This window comes from Lathyrus oleraceus, chromosome 1, assembly GCF_024323335.1.
Source record: "Lathyrus oleraceus cultivar Zhongwan6 chromosome 1, CAAS_Psat_ZW6_1.0, whole genome shotgun sequence".
NCBI lineage: Eukaryota > Viridiplantae > Streptophyta > Magnoliopsida > Fabales > Fabaceae > Lathyrus > Lathyrus oleraceus.
Genome location: NC_066579.1, coordinates 376,351,214 through 376,373,247, shown reverse-complemented (window position 1 = coordinate 376,373,247; position 22,034 = coordinate 376,351,214). Strand labels below are relative to the sequence as shown.

Sequence of the window (22,034 nt, the reverse complement as noted above, 5' to 3'; positions counted from 1 at the left end):
GATACCTCATAAGTTCAATAATTTGTTATGATGTGTTTGTCGGTGTTGCTTACCTACTAGACTCACTCGAGGCGGACTGTCCAACAGAGGTTGGGTCTGTAAATTGTAGATAAATGCGGCAACAGTAATATAGAAATAGCATTGTTATTCATTCGTTTCTTGATGAAGATCAGATCAAAAAATTTGCTAGGTTAGAGCAACAACTTTCGATTTAGCTATAAGATGTGTATGTCGTTTCTTATTTCCTTCCTTTCTACAAGAAGCTCATCTAGAAGCACATGTTTTCGCTCTTTTTGCTAAAGACTTAATATTTTTTAGTTCATTTTTATGACTTAATTTTCAACTTATAGTTGGAAAATAATATTGTAGTTGATGGATAGACTTTGGTACAAGGATCACTTGATTTAAAATAGTTATAACATTGAGTATTATTAATTTCGAATCTATTAAAGCTCTTTTTATAGATGCATAAACAATTTTGTGCAATTTGCATGTTCTTTTGCTTGGCAAAAACCAGAGGGTGAGTCTCCTTTTGATGTCTGAGTTTATTATGAGATAATGGTATTTGTCTATAACATCCATTTGAAAATTTTCTTGAGAATTGTTGCTATGAACATTTGCAACCAATATATTGTTGCCTATGTGATCTATGGTGAGTCTTCTTTTGATGTCTGAGTTTGTTCTGAGATAATGGTATGAAGCTCTGGTTTGACATTTGTCTATAACATCCATTTGAAAATTTTCTTGAGAATCGCTGCTATGCACATTTGAAACTAATATATTGTTGCCCTTGTGATCTATTGGAGGAAATGAAAAAAGATCTTTCTCTAGCATTGGGCCAAAAAATCAATCAGTAGATTGTTTAGCTTCTCCATTTGCTTTACTTCCACTTCCTTAACATGAAATCTTAGAATATGACCTCATATCATGGTCACATATACTAATGATAACATTCTTTTCAGACAGCTATCATACATTTTTTAGTGTCTTATTCAAACTAAGATTTTATATGTAGGCACATCGTCACGATAACGGATGGGCATGTGGTTATTATGTCATGATAACTGTGTTTGACATTGTTGATGCTTCTATTGTTGAAAGATTCAATGAGGTAGTATAATTTAAAATATTTCCGTATTGCATGTATCTATTGTAAAACATGTAAATTATTGTTTTTATATGTATTTGTTTAATTTATTATCTGTAATCTTGTAGATATTCACAGACACCTCATCATATGAAAAAGAGACAATTGACAGCGTTCGACAACTTTGGGCTTAATGTTTTTCTGGAAATGGTTGAAAAGCAAATGCAAATAGCTGAAGAGCAAGAGAACCAAGAAGACGAACAAATATTGTCAAAACCAAAGCAAAGGAGGAGAAATTATACATACATAGTTTTTGTTAATATTATTTTTATGTATGAATTTTAATTTTGTATTATATAATTTGATTTTGACAAGACATCTATACGTATATGATAATGTTAGGTTATGTTTGTTTTGGTTGTGCTTTTTATTTACGGAATATTTAACGATATACAAAAATATTTGATGAAATGAAATAGGGTTTAAATCAAATTATATATAATATATTTATGAAAGTAAAACAAAAATATTCTATTTTTAAAAATAGGGTGTAAACTTGCGACCATCCATGGTAAAATCGGGTGTAATATACCATATTTTTGCACCCTATTTAAAGAAAATAGGGTGTAATATTGCCAACATATATAGTAAACATTGCTCATTTTACACCTGAGTTTTATCAAATATGGTGTAAATACGTTTGATTTAAGTGCAATTATTTAAAAGTTTTCAACCGTTTTCTATAAATGAAGGCGTAATATGACATATCAATAAATATATATATATATATATATATATATATATATATATATATATATATATATATATATATATATATACCCATTTTGAAAAAAAAGGGTGTAATATACATCTACAAATGGAAAACATAACGGATGATATCTTTCAAAAGTTATTTGTCACAATCTTCATTGCATATGCACAACCTTTCAAAAAAAAACTTCTCACATATCATACATGAAGAAACTATATGATATAACCAAACCTATATGATATAACATTGGCGTTAATTTTCTGTACTACCCATATTTCTTTACTATAGAAGTACTACCCATATTTATGCTACAATTTCTTTTACCATAGCTTCATATTTAATGGTTAATGTTCTGTACCACTGTGGGATGAGACTGCATAATGGCTTGTTAATTCAAAACGTCCCCTAAGAGAATGCTCATTTAGATTAGCTTAATGTTTCCAACATTATAAACTTAGGGGACAAATATAGCCACGATAAATGAAAGTCATCATACGCCTTTATTTCCTTAGGTAACATAGAGGATATTAGGATATGGAAAGTCGAGAACAACTAATAGTGTTCGGTTAAAACTACATATCTGGTGTGTGATTATGAACTAAACATTAAAATTAGAATAAGATGGGACCTTTTTTGGTGTCTCCAGATGCCTCATAAGTTCAATAATTTGTTATGATGTGTTTGTCGGTGTTGCTTACCTACTAGACTCACTCGAGGCGGACTGTCCAACAGAGGTTGGGTCTGTAAATTATAGATAAATGCGGCAACAGTAATATAGAAATAGCATTGTTATTCAGCCGTTTCTTGATGAAGATCAGACCAAAAAATTTGCTATGTAAGAGCAACAACTTTCGATTTAGCTATAAGATGTGTCTGTCGTTTCTTATTTCCTTCCTTTCTACAAGAAGCTCATCTAGAAGCACATGTTTTCGCTCTTTTTGCTAAAGATTTAATATTCTTTAGTTCATTTTTATGACTTAATTTTCAATTTATAGTTGGAAAATAATATTGTAGTTGATGGATAGACTTTGGTACAAGGATCACTTGATTTAAAATAGTTATAACATTGAGTATTATTAATTTCGAATCTATTAAAGCTCTTTTTATAGATGCATAAACAATTTTGTGCAATTTGCATGTTCTTTTGCTTGGCAAAAACCAGGGGGTGAGTCTCCTTTTGATGTCTGAGTTTATTATGAGATAATGGTATTTGTCTATAACATCCATTTGAAAATTTTCTTGAGAATTGTTGCTATGAACATTTGCAACCAATATATTGTTGCCTATGGGATCTATGGTGAGTCTTCTTTTGATGTTTGAGTTTGTTCTGAGATAATGGTATGAAGCTCTGGTTTGACATTTGTCTATAACATCCATTTGAAAATTTTCTTGAGAATCGTTGCTATGCACATTTGAAACTAATATATTATTGCCCTTGTGATCTATTGGAGGAAATGAAAAAAGATCTTTCTCTAGCATTGGGCCAAAAAATCAATCAGTAGATTGTTTAGCTTCTCCATTTGCTTTACTTCCACTTCCTTAACATGAAATCTTAGAATATGACCTCATATCATGGTCACATATACTAATGATAACATTCTTTTCAGACAGCTATCATACATTTTTTAGTGTCTTATTCAAACTAAGATTTTATATGTAGGCACATCGTCAAGATAACGGATGGGCATGTGGTTATTATGTCATGATAACTGTGTTTGACATTGTTGATGCTTCTATTGTTGAAAGATTCAATGAGGTAGTATAATTTAAAATATTTTCGTATTGCATGTATTTATTGAAAATCATGTAACTTATTGTCTTTATATGTATTTGTTTAATTTATTATCTAAAATCATGTAGATATTCACAAACACCCCATCATATGAAAAAGAGATAATTGACCGCGTTCGACAACTTTGGGCTCAATGTTTTACGGAAATGGTTGAAGAGCAAATGCAAATAGCTGAAGAGCATGAGAACCACGAAGACGAACAAATATTGTCAAAACCAATGCAAAGGATGAGAAATTATATATAGATAGTTTTTGTTAATATTATTTTGATGTATAAATTTTAATTTTGTATTATATAATGTGATTTTGACAAGACTTTTATACATATATTAGGATGTTAGGATATATTTGTTTTGGTTGTGCTTTTTATTTACTGAATGTTTAGCGACATACAAAAAATATTTGATGAAACGAAATAGGGTTTGAATCAAATTAAATATAAATAAAAAGTATTCAAAACTAAAGATAAAATTTGAGTTACAAATAGTACAACTTATGCGCTTAAAACTTCAAGCATCATTGAATTAAGATCATACTGTGGCAACCATAAAATAGCTACAATATTATGCTTCAGACATATAATAACTTCTCGCTAATGTGAACTGAATAAACATTCAAAATAATTAATAATTTGTATAAATTTGATTTATAAAAGAAAACACAAATCAATAAATACTTAAGCATGGTAAAATGATCTCATATAGCATTTTTTGTGGTCATCAATCAACTTATGTTGTATGTACTTCGTGATAGTGTTTGTCCATTATTATTGAAATTGAATTTTGAAAAGGTCTAAGAAACAATACTTGCTTATGTCCCTTTCAACACACATCTCATGCATGTACCTAAAAGTTAAAGAAAAAGTCAAATCTTGATGTTAAAGTACGAAAACAAGGAATATAAATTGAAATTACCATAAATCTTGTACTTACAAGCACCAAAGTTGTAGTATGGTTATGTCCAACCAATCATCTCCCTTCAACATTTCCAAAATACAAATCTTATGAAGTATATATTGTTGTCCTGGTTCAAGTTTTAATGTCATCTCAAAGATGTCTCACATCTCATCTAGCATCATTGATAGTATTTGCATGTTATCTGATAGAGGTAGTGTTGTGTCAATATTATGCTGTGGAGCTGAGCAACTATATTTCTTGTTTGCATCACCCATAACAATTTTCTCAGCTATGTCTAACTGATCTTAATTTGGATGGATGAGTACACCCATTGATTTCAATTACTGCCGCATAAAAACAACTGTAACACAATACTTAAATTTGGATACAATAACAATAACCACAACATACAACACAGTTTTTAAAACCAAACTTATACTAATCTCAATCGGTACGCTTCTCTTACATATCCTTGATCAAGCTCTCTTGCTCCTCCTCAATCATCCTCTCTCGCTCCTCCACTAACAAACTCTCTCGCACCTCCTGCAACAACTTATTATGCTCCTTCTGCAACAACTTATTATGCTCATCCTGCAACAACTTCTCACGCTCCTTAAAATATACCATCTCATGTTCCTCTTGAGTCACTCCCTCCCGCGCCTCATGAGTTCACTTCTCTCGCTCATGTTTTAATACTTCTTATAATTTCTTCCCCGCCCAACTATCTCTTCTTCTTACGAACTAATTCGTTACTTGTTTACGATGGTTCAAAAAATAACCTCAAGCCGACGTCTCTTTCTAGACCACGAACACGACCACCATGCTCCTCTGTTACAATCACTTCTACCAATATGTCTTGAGGTTTTTGTAAAACAAAGATACCATCCTTATATTTTTCAAATAATAAATTTTCTATAACACATATAAATGTTCGTCTTTACCCAAATTGAAATAAACTTAAATAAATAATGTTGAAAATAGTATCTATTTACAATCTTTTTTGCATCTTCGCGTGTAACCTCTGATGGGAACTCTCCTTCTGGTCTTTGATGTGCCCTCTTCCATTTCTTATGACGTGATGGTGAATATGGATTGCGGTCAAGGCTTCTAGAGGGATCCCCCACTTGTGAGAAGTTTCTTAAAGTCTGTGTAACGCTTACCAGTATATCTAATCCATTTTTTAGCATATCAACCTCTAGAATAATAAATACTTCCTACATTTAAGTAATGAGATGATATTAGCATTAAACAAAAAAAAATGGTCATATATACTTGTAAAATAAATCGTAAAATTTCTAATAAAGACCATAATATCTGTCCATAATTTATCTTTCAAATCATCATCAACTCCATGACAATGATCTATCATAATGTTGACTTTTCTTCTACCTTATAATGACACACAACCCCGAAAATTACCAGTATGTTCATCATAGGCCTTACCAGTTCTTGGACAAAAATCAACCAGGAAGCAAACATCAGTTTTGTGAGCCTTTGAAACTTTGATCATCATTGTGTCACCTCTAGTTTTTATTTTACTTTTAATATTAATAGAGGTTGTAGTAGAGGTTGTATGAGAGGTGTTGGTCGAATCACCTATCCGTGTGTAAACTTCCTAAGAACATACATTCAACATATTGTCAAACTAATACATATTCTCAAACTAAGATTATTCAAGAAACACAACATTTCAAGATATTTGCTAATGAACCTAATTCATATGAGTAATACTATACTCGTGGTACACCTCCTAAGAACATACATCACAAACTAACATTATTCAAGAAAAACAACATTTATATAAGCTAATAACTATAATTTGTTTTTCAAAATCAGTATAGAGTGCTTACATAAATATGATGAAAGCAGCTTATGTTCATAAGGGCTTATATCAATAGATAATCCAATCCAAGCAACCTTTAATAAAAATTATTCTAGAGTTGTAACATACAAAATGCATCAACATTTTCTATTCAAAACTGATTCTACTCTAAAATCCAAAATAAACTGAAAGACACACTAAAGAAAAACAACATTTTTATCAAACTAACATATTCATAAGTGCTTATGTCAATAAATAAAGCGAGTTACACTAGATAAAGTGAGTTACATATAGAAAACGTGATGACAAAGCTCCTTTAGGTTGGAAGAGTTGATGTTCGAGTTGTTTTTGGAAGATAAAATCTAAGTTTTTATGTTTGAGTTGTTGATGAAAGATGAAAACTACCTAGATTTTTTGTCCAGAGAATGAAACAAGGAGCGTTGATAGGTAAATAAATTTTTTGAATTTAGTTATGTGAAGTATTCATGCAAAAGAACTTACATGTCGGTATAGGGAATAACTGAGGGAATAGATTAATTTATAATTAAAAAAAGTAGCATAGCGCTATATTCTTGGAATTTCATACAAATGATATTACCCCTCAGTTGGGCAATGTAACCGAGGAATATTACAATTAAAAGAAGGATATTTGAAAATATTATTTATATAATTCAAAATAAATAAATAAAGCAAAAAGGGAGACGTTCTATTTGAGAAAATGTAACACTTGGTTCCTAATTCAATTGAAAAATAAATAAAAAACAAAAAATGAAGTGACAAGGATTCGAAGAGAGATCCCTGACAGATCCATTCCTTCGATTTAGATAAACTAAGAAAATATGTCGTATGTATGTAAAAAAAAAAATTAATCATGGCACTTTTTGAATTACCTTGGTTTTGTGTGGGAGAATGTGAAAGCTTTGTCATCATGTAATATATTATTTATAATAATGGATGTTAAAAACATGTAGCTCTTAGATAACACTTTAAAATAAAAGTGTTATCTAAGGTATTAACTTGTTATGACACTCTAAATAAAAGTGTGCTATTATAAACTAACTTGTTACAACAAGTTTTTATAAAATATCGTTTTAATATTTAGTAATACACAATAAAAGTAAAAAATAGATACCTTTTTACCTAAGAGAACACACTTACAAAAAAAATCACTCGTGTTATGCCGCTTGGAGTTTCTTTGATTCATCTTCATTCAAGAATGGTTAAAGTAGATTTTTGACAAAATTGAAGATGATCTCTAGTAAAAAAGACGCCTGACTTTTAAAGAATTGGATTATTATAAGGATGGATATCTCATGTACAAAAAGACTCTGTATATCTTACATAACTAATGGAAGACTACAATTTCTGAAGAAATTTCGCCAGAGATTAGATTAGGTGCCTTGCTAGGGAGATTGGCACCAGACTAATATACATCAGTTGTACTACTTCTCTATGAAATTTTCCTCAAGTGAATTATCGATTATTTTATTATTATTTTTATGCTTTGTATATTATGCTTTAACCTAATTTTTGAGTTGGTAATGGAATTTCTCATCACACACAAGAAATAACGTGTTACTTGTTGGAATTAATTTAATAATTAATTTCTACACGAATATCAATTCTATAATCATAATTTAAGACGAAGTAAAACAAACATATAAGCATACACGTAACCTTATGATTTAGGATTTATTAAGAAGTATAGGAATATCTTGACCAATCCAAAAAGAAAGTTTTGTAGGCATTGATAACGATACTCCTAATGCCTCAAACACTCTTCCGATAAGGAGAAGAGATAATATGCTTGTGTACGGTATATTGGGGGACTATAGCCTATATATAGTGGGATGGTCAATTAGGGTTCCCATTATTCCCAAATGGATCATCCTGAGATCCACTCATATTTGAGCCCATATCCAATATTTAATTGATTAATTAAATAATTTCTAAATAAAATTTAATCATCCTTTTAATTCTATTTGATCACTTAATTATTTAAGGCATTTAATTGATAAAAAAAGCCTAATATAATTATTAAAATAATACTATAATATTAAGTATTAAAATATTCCAACAATCTCCCACTTGACCAATATATTTTAATCATTATATCATAATTCTTTAGGCGCATCCGAATACTATTTTATCTTTAGATTTCAACTTTACAATCTGGTCCAGCTCATACATCAACAATGAGACCACCGCGGCTGCCGTCACTGACGTATAACGTGACAAAACTCCGACGATCACCACATCAATGTACTTGATGACATAGATCGATATGAATGAGTGACATGGAAATTCCATGTAATGTAATATCTGAATCATGCTTATTTCCAACTGGTCCAACTGAATTCTTTATTGAGATCAAACTGACGTTTGCAAATTCAATATTTGCACATATGATACATAAATGGTTATAATAATAATAAGCTCATAAACTTTGTTTCTGCATATAATCTTAACATAAAATATGTATCAATATCAAAACAATATTATAAAACATAAAGAAAGAGTGACTCTCACTAATCTGGGACATCCTTAGTGACAACAATCATATGAAAGACCTTATATGTCAAGTCTTTGATTACTAAGTCAGCTAGCATAAAATTTCTATCTATATGTTATATTCTTCAACAACAACAACCTATAAGTCAATGAACTTTAGAAAATAGTTGCTGAAACATTATTTGACTGACTTATTTCACAATATAACTTGAGTTGTCTTTCAAATTCTTTATTTTATTTATTTATTATTATTAATTTTCTTATATGGAATCAAGTGACATAAATGCTTATAGTCATTTAGGATGCCAATTATATATAGACATTCAAAAGTATCAGAGTCGAACATCCTAATGATCTCCAAATTATTCGACCTCTAATATGTGAGCATAAGTTATTTTGTTCTCTATAACAATCTCTATGGTTGCCTCATTTCAACAATTCAACTTTTAAATATGCTAAAACAAATACTTACTTTTGATTACTGAACGTAAGGGAGCTCCGAAGGGCGGCTAGAAATTTTTCTCCTATAAAATGAGTCGCCGAATACTCCTTCTATTTTGAAATCCCCAACGAGAGAAACAATCTTAGAATTAGAATCCCTACGCACATAGGAAAAGGAATGTAACTTGGAATTTATTCCCCATCTCTAAGAAGAAGAAATATTACTATCCGAGTCACTCTCTATGATAATAGGTTTATCGTTCATCGTAACAAAAATAGAGTAAACTCTTGAATGAAAAACTGATATGAAGATTAAATACCTTGAAATATATGGTCAAAGACAGTAAAGTAAAACAGAAGGCCGAGAGCCGGAGCTTTAAAGCTCTGAATATGTGGTGAAGGTTACTCCTATAAAAATGCTCTTAGAGAAGAGGGAAAGACTAAAAAAATAAGGGAAACTCAATCTACAAAATTGGGAAAAAGTTTCTCCATATTCCCTTCATTCTTATATATTGGCGAAGACAATCGAATGAATCAGATTGAAAATGAGAAGCAAGTTTGGATCAACAGTCAGATTTCCTTCTGGAAACACAACCAAATTCAAGTGCACAATAAGCTACATTATGTCACTCGATACATTTTCAGGTCACACTTCAAGAGAAAAGTGACAAAATGTTTCAATGATATGACTACATTTAATGTCAACCGACGCCTACATAACTACTCCCAAAGGTCGGTCATGATTACTAAAATATTTCCGTGACATCTAAATTATCCAACTGAGTCTATTTTAACTTACTTTTTAAAAGGAGAAAAATTTCCCTACTATATGTTTTACGTATTATATAAACACAGAATATCAAATTACGTTGTTTACAAAATCAAATATACACATGTCCAGAATGACAAACCAAGAGAATCTATACATATTTGAATATAAAACTTTTAGCAAAACATCATGTACATATTTGACTAAAATGGTAAACCAATAAAAAAATTGATTTAAGGTTGTTGAGTTGATCATACGAAAAAAAACTCAAATTATTGTAAAGTTGGGTTGATATTGTATAAAAGACCAAAGTTTTTTTTTTTTATATATTTTATGAATCTCTAACAAACCATAGTGTGAACATTTATAAGGGAAGGATGACATATATAGTAACTTTTAATTTGAAGAAGTTTCCTTCTGACTTAATCCATGAGATTAAATTTGAAAAAAAAAAGTTAATATAGGCAAGTGTATGCATACTTTATTGTATGTGCAGTCGTGTTGAAAATATTAGTTGCATAAGTTCTTGATATAGTTAGGAACGTTCTTCACCCTTGGTTTTTGTCTAGTCATATTTGTATATAGTTTTAAATTTTCATATTGCCGTCGTTATTGTCTAGTCGCGTTGTTTAATAGTTTATATTGCAAAGCAATAAAATGGCATTAGATTAAGAAGACTAATAAATAAAAGTTTGATTAAAAATAGGACCTCTAGGCTTTTAAAAGGGCAACAGGAGTGTTGTCATTCCAACCACAACCAATTAAATCCTCATTCAAAAAGAAAGTAAATCACAATGTCAGGATCTACCATTGTGACGCCTACCATTTTCCGAGAATACATTGGCATGGGAGATTATATAGATCATTTTCCTGATGAAATGATCAATGCCGATATAAAAGAATTCCACTTCATTCTGTGCTTTGCCACAGAGACGCATGTTGATGGAAAAGGCACAGGACTTTTTGACCGCAATTGGAGCTTCACCAGCTTTAGCCCAGAAAAGGTGGCGGAACTAAAGAAAAAGCTTAAGAACGTGAAAGTGGTAATAAGCATAGGAGGCAATGGCCCTGAAGATACATTCAACCCTAAGAATAATGAAGACTGGATTGTGAATGCCACATCATCAATCAAAGGGATCATCCTAAACTACCAGACCAAACTCCCCAACGATGACGTACTTTACGGAATTGACGGTATTGATATTAACTATGAAAAGATCAGTTCCAGTATCAGTGACTTTTCCAACTGTATAGGAGAGGTGATAAAACAACTCAAGGTTGATCCAGATGTTTCCAAATTCATGAAAGTGGTGTCCATTGCTCCAACAGAGGGTTCCCAATCCTACTACCTCAAACTTTATCGCGACAACAAAGGCTATATTGACTGGATTGACTACAAGTTCTACAATCAGTATTTTAACACAGTGGAGGATTTTGAAAAGCTCTTTAAAATTCTAGTTACTGAATATGGTACTGCGTTAGATAAATTCTTGGTAGGAGTCAGCACCTATGAAGCTATTAAATCTAAAACCATTATTGAGGGATGCGAATACCTCCTTAACCGTAGATCACTTGTTGGAGTTTTTGTTTGGGATGCTAAGCCCTCTGCCCCCGCATATACACCTGAGCGAGAGATTCAAAAACTCCTTGCTAAAAAGTGATTACTTACTAGGTTCTTACCTACCTGGTAATTTGTTTTTATTTCACGGGTCATACATACTATAATTAATAGCAACGTCTTATGCGTCATGCTATGTATAGTATGTTACATATTCTAAATAAGACCTATCATCCATCGTGTCTGCTCTTTTTACTGCTTGTGTCTTTGTATTCTGCACCTTTTTATCTGTTTCCTTTAAGTATTATGTTATCTTGTGATTTGTGAGATTTTAATTGCTTCTGTTTCTGTTGTATGTACCATGAATTATCTGTAATATCTTGCTATTAAGTTAATAATAAGAAGCAAATATTATTGTTTTCAATTTCTCTATATACTAGACTTTTACATCACTTTTTTATTCTTTCACGTTCCAATTTTGATTCGTTTTTACATTCCAAGATATTAATTACTATTGGTATAAGAATATCGTAATTATCAATATTTCAAAATGATGATCAAATTCTAAATTATGGTTTTAGAAACTCTGAACTCTAGTCTCAGAGAGGTTCTAGATATAACGACTCTAGACTCTGATAAAATAGATTTTGAAGTTTGGACATGATCAGAATCTAAATCAATGCAATCATTGACGAAGTTCTGAAAATAATGTCAACTCTAAATACCATCCGTCAACTCTTCTGAAATAGACGCCTCTAATGCACTCTGGTTAATCAAGCCTTATCTTGTCATTAGACTCTGATATCTATTCTCAAGGTTCTGAACTCTGAACATGCATTATATTCTCATATGCAAAGACAAAGTTTCAGAGTGTCAAAATGGATGAATAGTTCTTATAGACAATCTATCTATTTATATATATTAAATCTAATACTTCAAATTATTTTGCGACACCTAACCCTAACTTTTTCAAAAATAATCCACATCATCTTATTAGCTTATGTGAACAACTTTTACTAAATCACCAATCAAAACACTACTATTTGTCAACACCCAATTTTTGACTCTTTCTCTTCCAAAACCTCATTTCACCTTTCCTGATTCTCCAATATCACGTTACAAATGACAAACTCTTTTTTCTACTCATACAAATATCTCAGGAAGTGTGGTTGTTCTCCCATTAGATTTTCTTCTTTCTATCGTTACCAATACATAGATTTTGGGATTCTCCAATTACAGTTTAATTTTCTACTTCCTACCATTACTAGTTCAATTTTATTCTTTCTATCATTTTTGTTGACAAATAGATTTTGGATTATTGTTCTTGCAGAATTTGATTTTGGATTTCCTTAATTATTGTTCAAGTTTACCCCTTCCTACCGTTTATGACAAATAGATTTGGAATGTTCGAGTTTCCCCTTCCTACGGTTTCCGACAAATAGATTTGAAATTAAGTAGTTCTTGCCAGATTCAATTTTGGATATCTTCAACTACGGTTTAATTTCCCCTTTCCGCAATCTCCAATAGTTAGATTATAATTTTCGATAAATCCATATATATAATATTCACATAAATATAATTATAATTCTTCAAATAGGTTAAAAGCACAAAGATGAAATATAATTATCAGTCATTTTCCCGTCAAAAGTGGATTAGACATTGTCAATACGGATGCCGACCAACCAATTATTTAAAGTGACAGACCATGACAAAAAAATTACCAAAATAAAATATTTACTTATACATTAATATTATTATAAATATTCATATAATTTTTTTGAATATAACATAGAAAACAATCAATACGAAAATAAATAGAAGATATCATTTTTGTACATTATTTTATTCTTGATAATAATTATTTATATTTATTATTTTTAATAATAAAATTACTTTTATTTGAATTATAAATAATAAATATAGATAATGAGGGCCTATTAGATTATATTCAATAAAAAAAGTAAATATTTTATATTATTATTATGAGAGCTAAATTTTACACCTTTAAAAATTAGAGGCATAGGAAATATGTACAATATATTATACATATTAATCATTATTTCTAATATTAATAAAATCACATGGAATAAAAAAAGTTACTAAGATAAATATTCAATAAAAACAAATATTACTCTAGAAATTATTCATGATTAATATTTATTAAAATTGATCTATCAATATTTAATTTGAATCAACAAAATATAAATTTTTTCCTTTAATAAAAAATCTAAATTTTATTCACTATAAAAATAAAGTTTATTTAGCACTAATAATAAAAAAAAGTACAATTCTTCTTAAGAGAAAACGTCATAAATCGATGTAAAAAGTTATTCAAAACATTAATGTGATAAAACTTAATTCTATTATTAAAAAAAACTGAATATCAGATAAAATATTTACAATAAATCATATTTAAAGTTGTTCCCAATTAAAAGAAATAATGAATATATTAAATAATATTTAAAATTTCTATTATTAACAATATTTCTTAAAATTGAAAAATTAATTGAGTTCTATTACATTATACTTTTGACTATCGATATGTAATTAATTTTAATTTTTATTACTAAACTATACAATTACATCAAATTTACAACTATTTATTTCATATTGATAATAAAAAATTATCAATTTCATTTCAGAACTAAATTGAAGATGAATGAATGAAATTGAGTTACACATTTTGGTGAATGTAATAATACAATTTTATAATGGTTTAAAGTTCTTTAAACTCACAATTCATTCAGTTTAAAACTGGTTGATATGACTGTTTACTTACCTATTAAATAATTGACTAATTCAATTTTATCATTATTAAAAATTAATTAAATTCTAATTGTATTATAATTTAGAAATAATATTCATTTATTATTTTGACAATCATATTTTACATATTTAATAATTAAATTTATGACAATTAACCGTTCATTTGATCCTTACTGCATTATAATATATAATTAATAATCAATATACATGGTTTACTTATATATTATTATTATTATTATTATAAATATTCATATCAATTTTTTTTTAAAATATAACATAGAAAACTATCAATCTAAAAAAGACCATTTTATATGTCATTTTATTCATCTTTATAATTAATTATATTTATTTTATTTATAATCAAAATAATATTCTTCATATTTTTGTTAAATCATAAATAATAAATATAGGTATTTAATGATTAATTATAGTATATTCAATCAAGTCTACATATTTTTTATTATTAGAAACAATGAACTTTAGATATTATCCTCTAACGATGAGTCACTTTTCGTATACAAATTAAAGACTAAAAAATCCATTAAAATAAAACAAAGGAATAACAATGACTCATCTAAGAGAAAAAATAACTAAAAAACCCTAAAAATTGATTCTAATTTTGAAGTCATCTTTCATGTTTTAAGTTTTATTTTGATGTCCCATCTTGCATTTCCATATTTATAAATGTATTATTTTTTAATTTAAATTAAACTATTTTCTTTTGTCATGCTAATCTTATTATCTATATTAAAATTTTTATAATAAATAATATCTAGCATAAATAAAGTTTTATTTTATTTCAACAATTTTTACACGGTCTTATTTACCATCCGCGCATCGCGCGGGTCCTAATCTAATTTGTTATTATTACATTATCATATGCCGATCTGAATTTTATTCTGAATATTTTGGTGATTGTGAATCTAATAAAATGCCATATTTTTATGTATAAGACTTTTGGTGGGATATCCGTTAATTTACCAAAATCAGCACCTTTTAGTTCTGCAAAAGTAGAACTCATAAAATGCCATATTTTTATGTATAAGACTTTTGGTGGAATCCAAGGAATTGTGCAACTTGTAAATATGTAGATTGATATCTGAAATCATTTCTCTCAACATAGTTAAGTTCTAATTATATTTTGTTTCCCATATTTATAATATCAACCATTTATAGAATGACCTTGCTTGTGAAATCTCTCAACTTACAAGATGTTATTGAAATTATATATCTATAGTAAAATGTGTCTCGGATTTGAAAGTTCCATTTCCTTTTCTAAAATAGTGAATAAATTATTGGCCAAACTCTTGAATAATTAGATATTTTATGGATGTGAACAAGAGTATATTCTAACAAGGAGTTTTTTCAGATTTAAGTTCTGCTTTAAAAAAAGAGTTGGTCTGACATGTATAAGTTCGTTCAACCAGTGAGCGATGCTATGCATACTTTGACTTAATTTTTATGATTAAAAGTTATGTTTTTGAATTCACATGTGACTTTTTTAATTGTTTCAGGTGATAAGTCCTCTACTTGTAACTGTGGTGGATTTGTTGTCTCCCGGTTGAGATTTGTAATATTAACTAGTTTGCTTCCTTTCTAGTTCTCACAAATATATTTGTATTTAATGCAGCAAGATTTGATGGTTATATAGAAGAGAGAATTTTGGTTTTGATGTTGCTTACTTCACCGCTCATTTAGGCCATTTATGCTTAGTATGTTATAATTTGTAGAATTCACTTTATGTGATAAAGACTTTAGTTAGATAATTTATTTTTTGTTGAAATGTTGACTTAATTATAAGCTACACTATTAACCGTTATGTTTTGTGTTTGTACTTTTCATTGCTTTGTGTCAGTTTTTTTCATTAAATGTCTCTTGATACAACTATATTGGTCCTCCATTGTAGGTCAATTATTTTTGTAAATAGTATTCTATTGCCTACGCTTTTAAAGTGTAGTCCGAAATAAATCGTAGCTTATACTTGAGTTAAAAAAGTGTAGTTTAAAACAATGGCTCAAACAAACCGTGGTTGTGTAAAACCCTAATTTTGATTTTAAGGTCCTTCATGGCATCCTGTTATTGCACAAGTGCATTGTCTCAAGAATCATAGCATGTTTGGCTCCTTAGCCCTAGGGTTAGGACTTGTTTGAATGTTTTGAGACCACCAAGCATGCTTGTATTGTATACTATTGCTCTTCTTATTTGATTACTAACCAAAAGCACAAAAATATGTCACTAACTCTTTTTGTTTTGAAGCTCAAGTGATCATGTGCTCCAATGCTCCTAGGAGGCTCCTAAGCCCAATGAAATGGCTAGATGAAGATGCGAAAAAAGCATGACAATGGTCCATAAAGCTCCTAATCATCATATATGTCTCCGAAGTATCTCAATTTGCCAATTTGATCAAGATAACCCAAGGGGCTTGAGGATTGTTTCCCAAGGAAACCCTAATTCCATTGTGCTATGAATGTGCCTTACCCATGAAGCAATCTCAACCTCTAATCAAATTTAATCAAGGGAAGTTCTTTCATTCATAATTTTATGCATATGTGAGCCTATTTGAGGCCCCTCAATCATTCATTCATCAAGATTGGAAGTTTGGCCTTGAGAAGTTGACCAGTCAAATCATCTAAGTAAGCTGAGCACCATTGAGATATAACTTTTGATGTGTTTGTCAAATGAATATTATCCCAAGAGAAAAAAATATTTCTAAGAACCATATGAATAACTTTCATGTTCATCAAAAATCCATTTGAAACTTGGAAGGTCATCATTCATTTCAAAATATTATAGGTCATTTTGACTGAAACCCTAATTTTGGGTCAACTTACCAAGGGCATAGCTTCCTGAATTTTTATGATTTTCAGGTGAGACACAATGAATTGGAAATATTGAGATGTCTATTTAAAATTTTATGTTGAACAAAATTTCATAATCCTTAAAGAAATACATGTGATAATACAAAACATTATAGGTCATATTGGACCTAATTCATTGAATTTGAAAAAGTATCCAACTTCAAATGCCAATAACCTTGTCATAGAAAATCCAAATGATGCAAACCTTGAGTCTAAATTGATAATATTGAAAAGATCTACAACTTTTACGTTGGAGGTTTTTCCATTTGAAGCTTGCATCATGAAAACAAAAGGGTTTGATTAAGCTTGCTTTTAGGGAAATTTTTCAAAGTGTTTTGAATATGTTTTGTACTTGGATTTTCACAGCCAGTTTTCATCAATTTTCACATGCCAAATGAATTTTTTCCCAGCATGACTTTTTTTCCTTATTTCAAGGGCTTTCCAATCATTACTCACATTACTCATTTGGACATACCACTTGGGAGTTTCGAAGTCCTTTCCATTTATGTGCATTTTGGTATTTCATGATGAAACTTGAATGTGCAAGTTGTTTCCATCCAATGTACACGTCCATTTGTTTTTCACTTGATCTCAGCATATTTTTTCAGCCATCATTGGGCCTTGCACACGCTTGCACAGGCCCATGCAAGCAAATTTCAAATGGCCATGCACATGAACAAAGCATGTGATCTGATACCTTCAGCTATAAATAACCACTTCCTCTCATTCATTTAGTAACCTTTTGGAGATCTGAATTGCTGCAGCATTGAAACCATAGTCATATCAAAGGAATTATTCAAATTTTGTTCTTACTTTTGAGCTTGAAATTCAACATCATTAGCTGATCTTCAAAGCCTTTCACTTCCCCTACATCCATAGATCAAAGAGGAGCAAGGAACTTGGAGGATTCGTGGCCAGAAGTGCTTCAATTCATAGGTATACATTCAAACTTTTTGGATCTAGAACTCTCAATTTAATGTAGCATTCTTGTGTTTGTGTGGTTTTCTGAAGTCCTCACACTTGAGGCAAGCCATTGGTTCTTTCAATTCATCATTTCATGAGCTTACAGTTTGAACATCATGATCTTCTCCTTCACATTTCTCTCAATATAGGAAGAGTGAGGAAGATCCAATGGTATAGTGTTGATCTCCATCACACAAGCTTCATTTCCATGTCCTTGTTTTCCATTTTCATTAAAACTTTTTTCTCTGTAACTGGTGGTCGGAAGTGGTTGTCTCGCCGGAGAAGATGGTGGTTTCCACCACCATCACCATGTGTGCACCTTCATGGCCTTTGGATCTTGTATTCAGGATCTAATCAATCGTGTGCGTCCATTGTGTTTACTTCATTTAATACACATTGTGGCGCGTTTGACTTGGATGTACCATGCGCCCTCATATCTGGACCATCCCTTGATGCCAGGTCAATTAATGAGCTTCATCACGTGGCTGTGGTTTCTTTCATTTATTTCATTTATTTTATTTTCAGTTAATTCATTTGATTTTCAAAAATTCATAAAAAATTCATTTGAAGTCATAAAAATATGAGACCAACTCCAAAATATTTCTTGAAAAATCTAGTTTCATATTATGATTTTTAATTATTTTTGTGACTTCATTAGATATTTTTTATGGATTATTTGATTTTTAATAGTTTTAATTCATTTTAAAATACTTTCTGACTTTTGAAAAATCCAAAAAATATTTTCATAGCATCTATGGATCATGATAAGTCAATGAAAATAGTCTCATCAATTTCTTATTTGATTTGAGATTTATTTGAGATTTTAATTCATATTGTGCTATTTTAAATTGTTTTTAATTGCTTTCTGATTTCAAAAATTGGTGAGAAAATTAGTCAAAGCTTGTTTGACTATGTTGAACCCATGAGAATTTAATTGGACTTGTTGAAGTTATTTTGAATTGAATTTGAGGTTCAACCTTATTTGTTTATTTTTATTTGCATTTTATTTTAATTCAAAAAATACCAAAAAAATAACATTGACTCTTTGACTTGTTATCTTAATTTCTCTTCTGTTTGGTGTTGGTTGATGATGATTTGATTCGTACTTGATCAATTGGATTTGGTTATGGTTTCCTTTTCCCCTCCCTTTCATCTTCATCCCATTCTTTCCATCAATGACTGTCATACCCCAAAATTTGCCCGTTAATATTTTAAAGGACTTCTAAAGGCACTCCAACTTATTTTGCAAGACACTGATCTTAAAGGAACAAAAGCCCAACTACAACAGGCCCAATTCAGAAAAAACCCAAACCAGCTTGCTCGCTAGGCGAGCAATTCCTTCGCCTAGCGAAGCTTGCGATCACCAGAATGGTTGGGCTTCATTCTGAGCCCATTAGGTCACAAATTGCCTGCTCGCTAGGCGAGCAAATCCTTCGCCTAGCGAACCCTTCGCTACGCGCTCGCCTAGCGAAGCTTGCGAACCTTCAGAATTTTCGGGCTTCATTCTGAGCCCATTAGGTCACCACAATCACTATAAATACCAGCACTTCAGTCACAAAAAGGGGACAAAAAAAGAGACGAACGAAGGAAGACAGAGGAGGACGGATAGAAACTCTGGCACAGAAATCCTGCTAACCCGGAGACTTCAGAGTAAAGAAACCCTGAAGGCAGCTCATCCGCACCGAAGCTATCGCCGCCCAATTCCCGCCATCTAACTCATTCCGATACCAAGAGTGATCAGTCCCTTCCCATATTGCAATTGCAAACAAGTTTGCGCATCACTACTGTTTTATGTTTCCAATTGGTGATCTCTACATACATAATGCATCACGATTAAATTTCGATATGTAATTTGCTTTCGTATGTGAATTTAAGTATGTCTGAATATCCTAAATGTTTGTCCATGTTATTTTTGTAATTGAAAGCCATAAAGCTCAAGGATCCGGAGATCATACTGTTGTTAAATTCAAAACCCGTAGCCGCTCGCTAGCACATCGCTAAGCGAGCCTGGGGCGAGTACTCGCCAGGCCTTCGCTAGGCGAGGCAGAGGCGAACGTGACAGTAGCTTTTGTTTGTTTTGTCTTATGCTTGTCTAATCTGAGCTTACTATAATTATGCATTATTTGACCATGTGACTGCTGTGTCTATTTGTGGTGCAATTTCCAATTGCACCTTATCTCGGTATTCTAACCCGTGTGCTGAATTGTGTAGAAGGCTTACCTATTCCCGAAGAAACAGCCGGCTAGGTATTCCACTTTATTTGTGGGATACCCTTATGGAGATATATTCAGAATTGTCTGATTAATTTTAATGTGGAGATTTATCCTAATTGATTGTAATAATGAAATTCATCTTAATTACCTAATTAATTAATATTGCCTTTGAATATGTGATCTTGGACCTCTCTTTGTTGCCTTACGATTACGACATTACGGTCATGTCCCGCGAACGTGGGGATACCCTTAGCAAAGACCCTTCGATTAAATCATCATAAAATAAATTATAGTCCCTCGGATGTTGCCTCTGGATATACGATTCTGTCCCTCGATGACCCTTCGATGCAGCCTACGGTTAAATGATGATAATCCCTTCGAATGCTAAGGTATCCTCATAACTGTTGCCTTCAATGACCAATCAATGACCCTACGATGACCCTTTTACATCCAAAGGATAAAACTACTTATTTCTCAATAATAAGGACAGTTTTACCCTCATAAGGATAGGAAATACCCATAAAGACCTCGGATAGGTATAACTCTTAATTGCTGGCTCACAACCTAAAAACATTCTTCACACCTCACACCTTTCAAAATATCTTTGGAAAATCACCACTTGGTATACATTCATACTAGAATCATTACCGAGTTATATTTTTCTAAAATATGTTTCAAAACTAAACGAGATAACCACTTTGTATACATTCATACAAGAATCATTACAAAGTTAAATTCTCTTTTCAAACCATTTTCTAAACAATTCACAAACACTTTTTCAGACAAGAAAATGACCTAAGTGATCGAGCAATTAAGAGCCCATGGATAACCATGGATACAAAGGGTGCTAACACCTTCCCTTTGTATAATGTACCTCCCGAACCCAAAATCTAATTAAGGTCTTTCCTGTTCTTTTCCACCTTTCCTTATTGGATAAAAGAAAAGTCGGTGGCGACTCTTGCTAACCGCGACATTTGCTTTACAAAGCAAAACCACAAAAAGTCAGTTCACCGTATGACAAAACTGGCGACTCTGCTGGGGATCACTTAAAGAGAGGTTATGTAACACCCCGATTTAAAATAAGAGAATTATTTAATTAAGTTAATATTATGTTATTAATTTAATTAAATAAAGTTGAAATTTTAGGAATTATTATTATTATTATAGATGTTATTTATTTTAATAATAATTAAATAAATAAAATAAATGGAATATGAAGAGTGGAAGGGTAAAGGTGGAATTGGATATAAGAGGCCAAAAGGAGAACTCAGTTGGTTTTCACGTGTTTTGCTTCAGAGTCAGAAAAAGAGAAAGAACTGCAGAAGAGAAAGGGAAGGAAGAGGAAAAGGCCAAAGAGTGCTCAGAGTTTCCTTCAATCCAAAGAGGTAAGGGGTCTGAATCTTATTAAACGTTAATATGCGAGCAATTTCGCGATATCTGTTGGATCGTTGATAGATTTTGGGAATTTTAGGGATATTGGGAAAGTTGGGGTTTTTGAGGGAAATTGTCCGATCTGTGAGTTTTGTGACGTTATATGTATTGTAATCGAAGTATGTTGTGTATATATAACTGTTGAATGTTGATTT

General features: G+C 30.9%; 1 protein-coding gene across 1 annotated transcript; it reads left to right on the top strand.

Annotated features, from left to right (window-relative positions):
* The first annotated feature begins 10,829 nt into the window (after positions 1 to 10,829).
* Positions 10,830 to 12,068, top strand: LOC127137695 (chitinase 2). The gene has a single exon (XM_051064132.1). It carries the CDS (start codon positions 10,885 to 10,887, stop codon positions 11,749 to 11,751), a length of 867 nt encoding a protein of 288 aa, XP_050920089.1. The 5' UTR covers positions 10,830 to 10,884; the 3' UTR covers positions 11,752 to 12,068.
* The last annotated feature ends 9,966 nt before the right edge of the window (positions 12,069 to 22,034 follow it).

What these genes read in the sequence shown, in the direction of transcription:
- LOC127137695 (XM_051064132.1), top strand. Translation starts at nt 10,885, where the DNA reads ATGTCAGGATCTACCATTGTGACGCCTACCATTTTCCGAGAATACATT.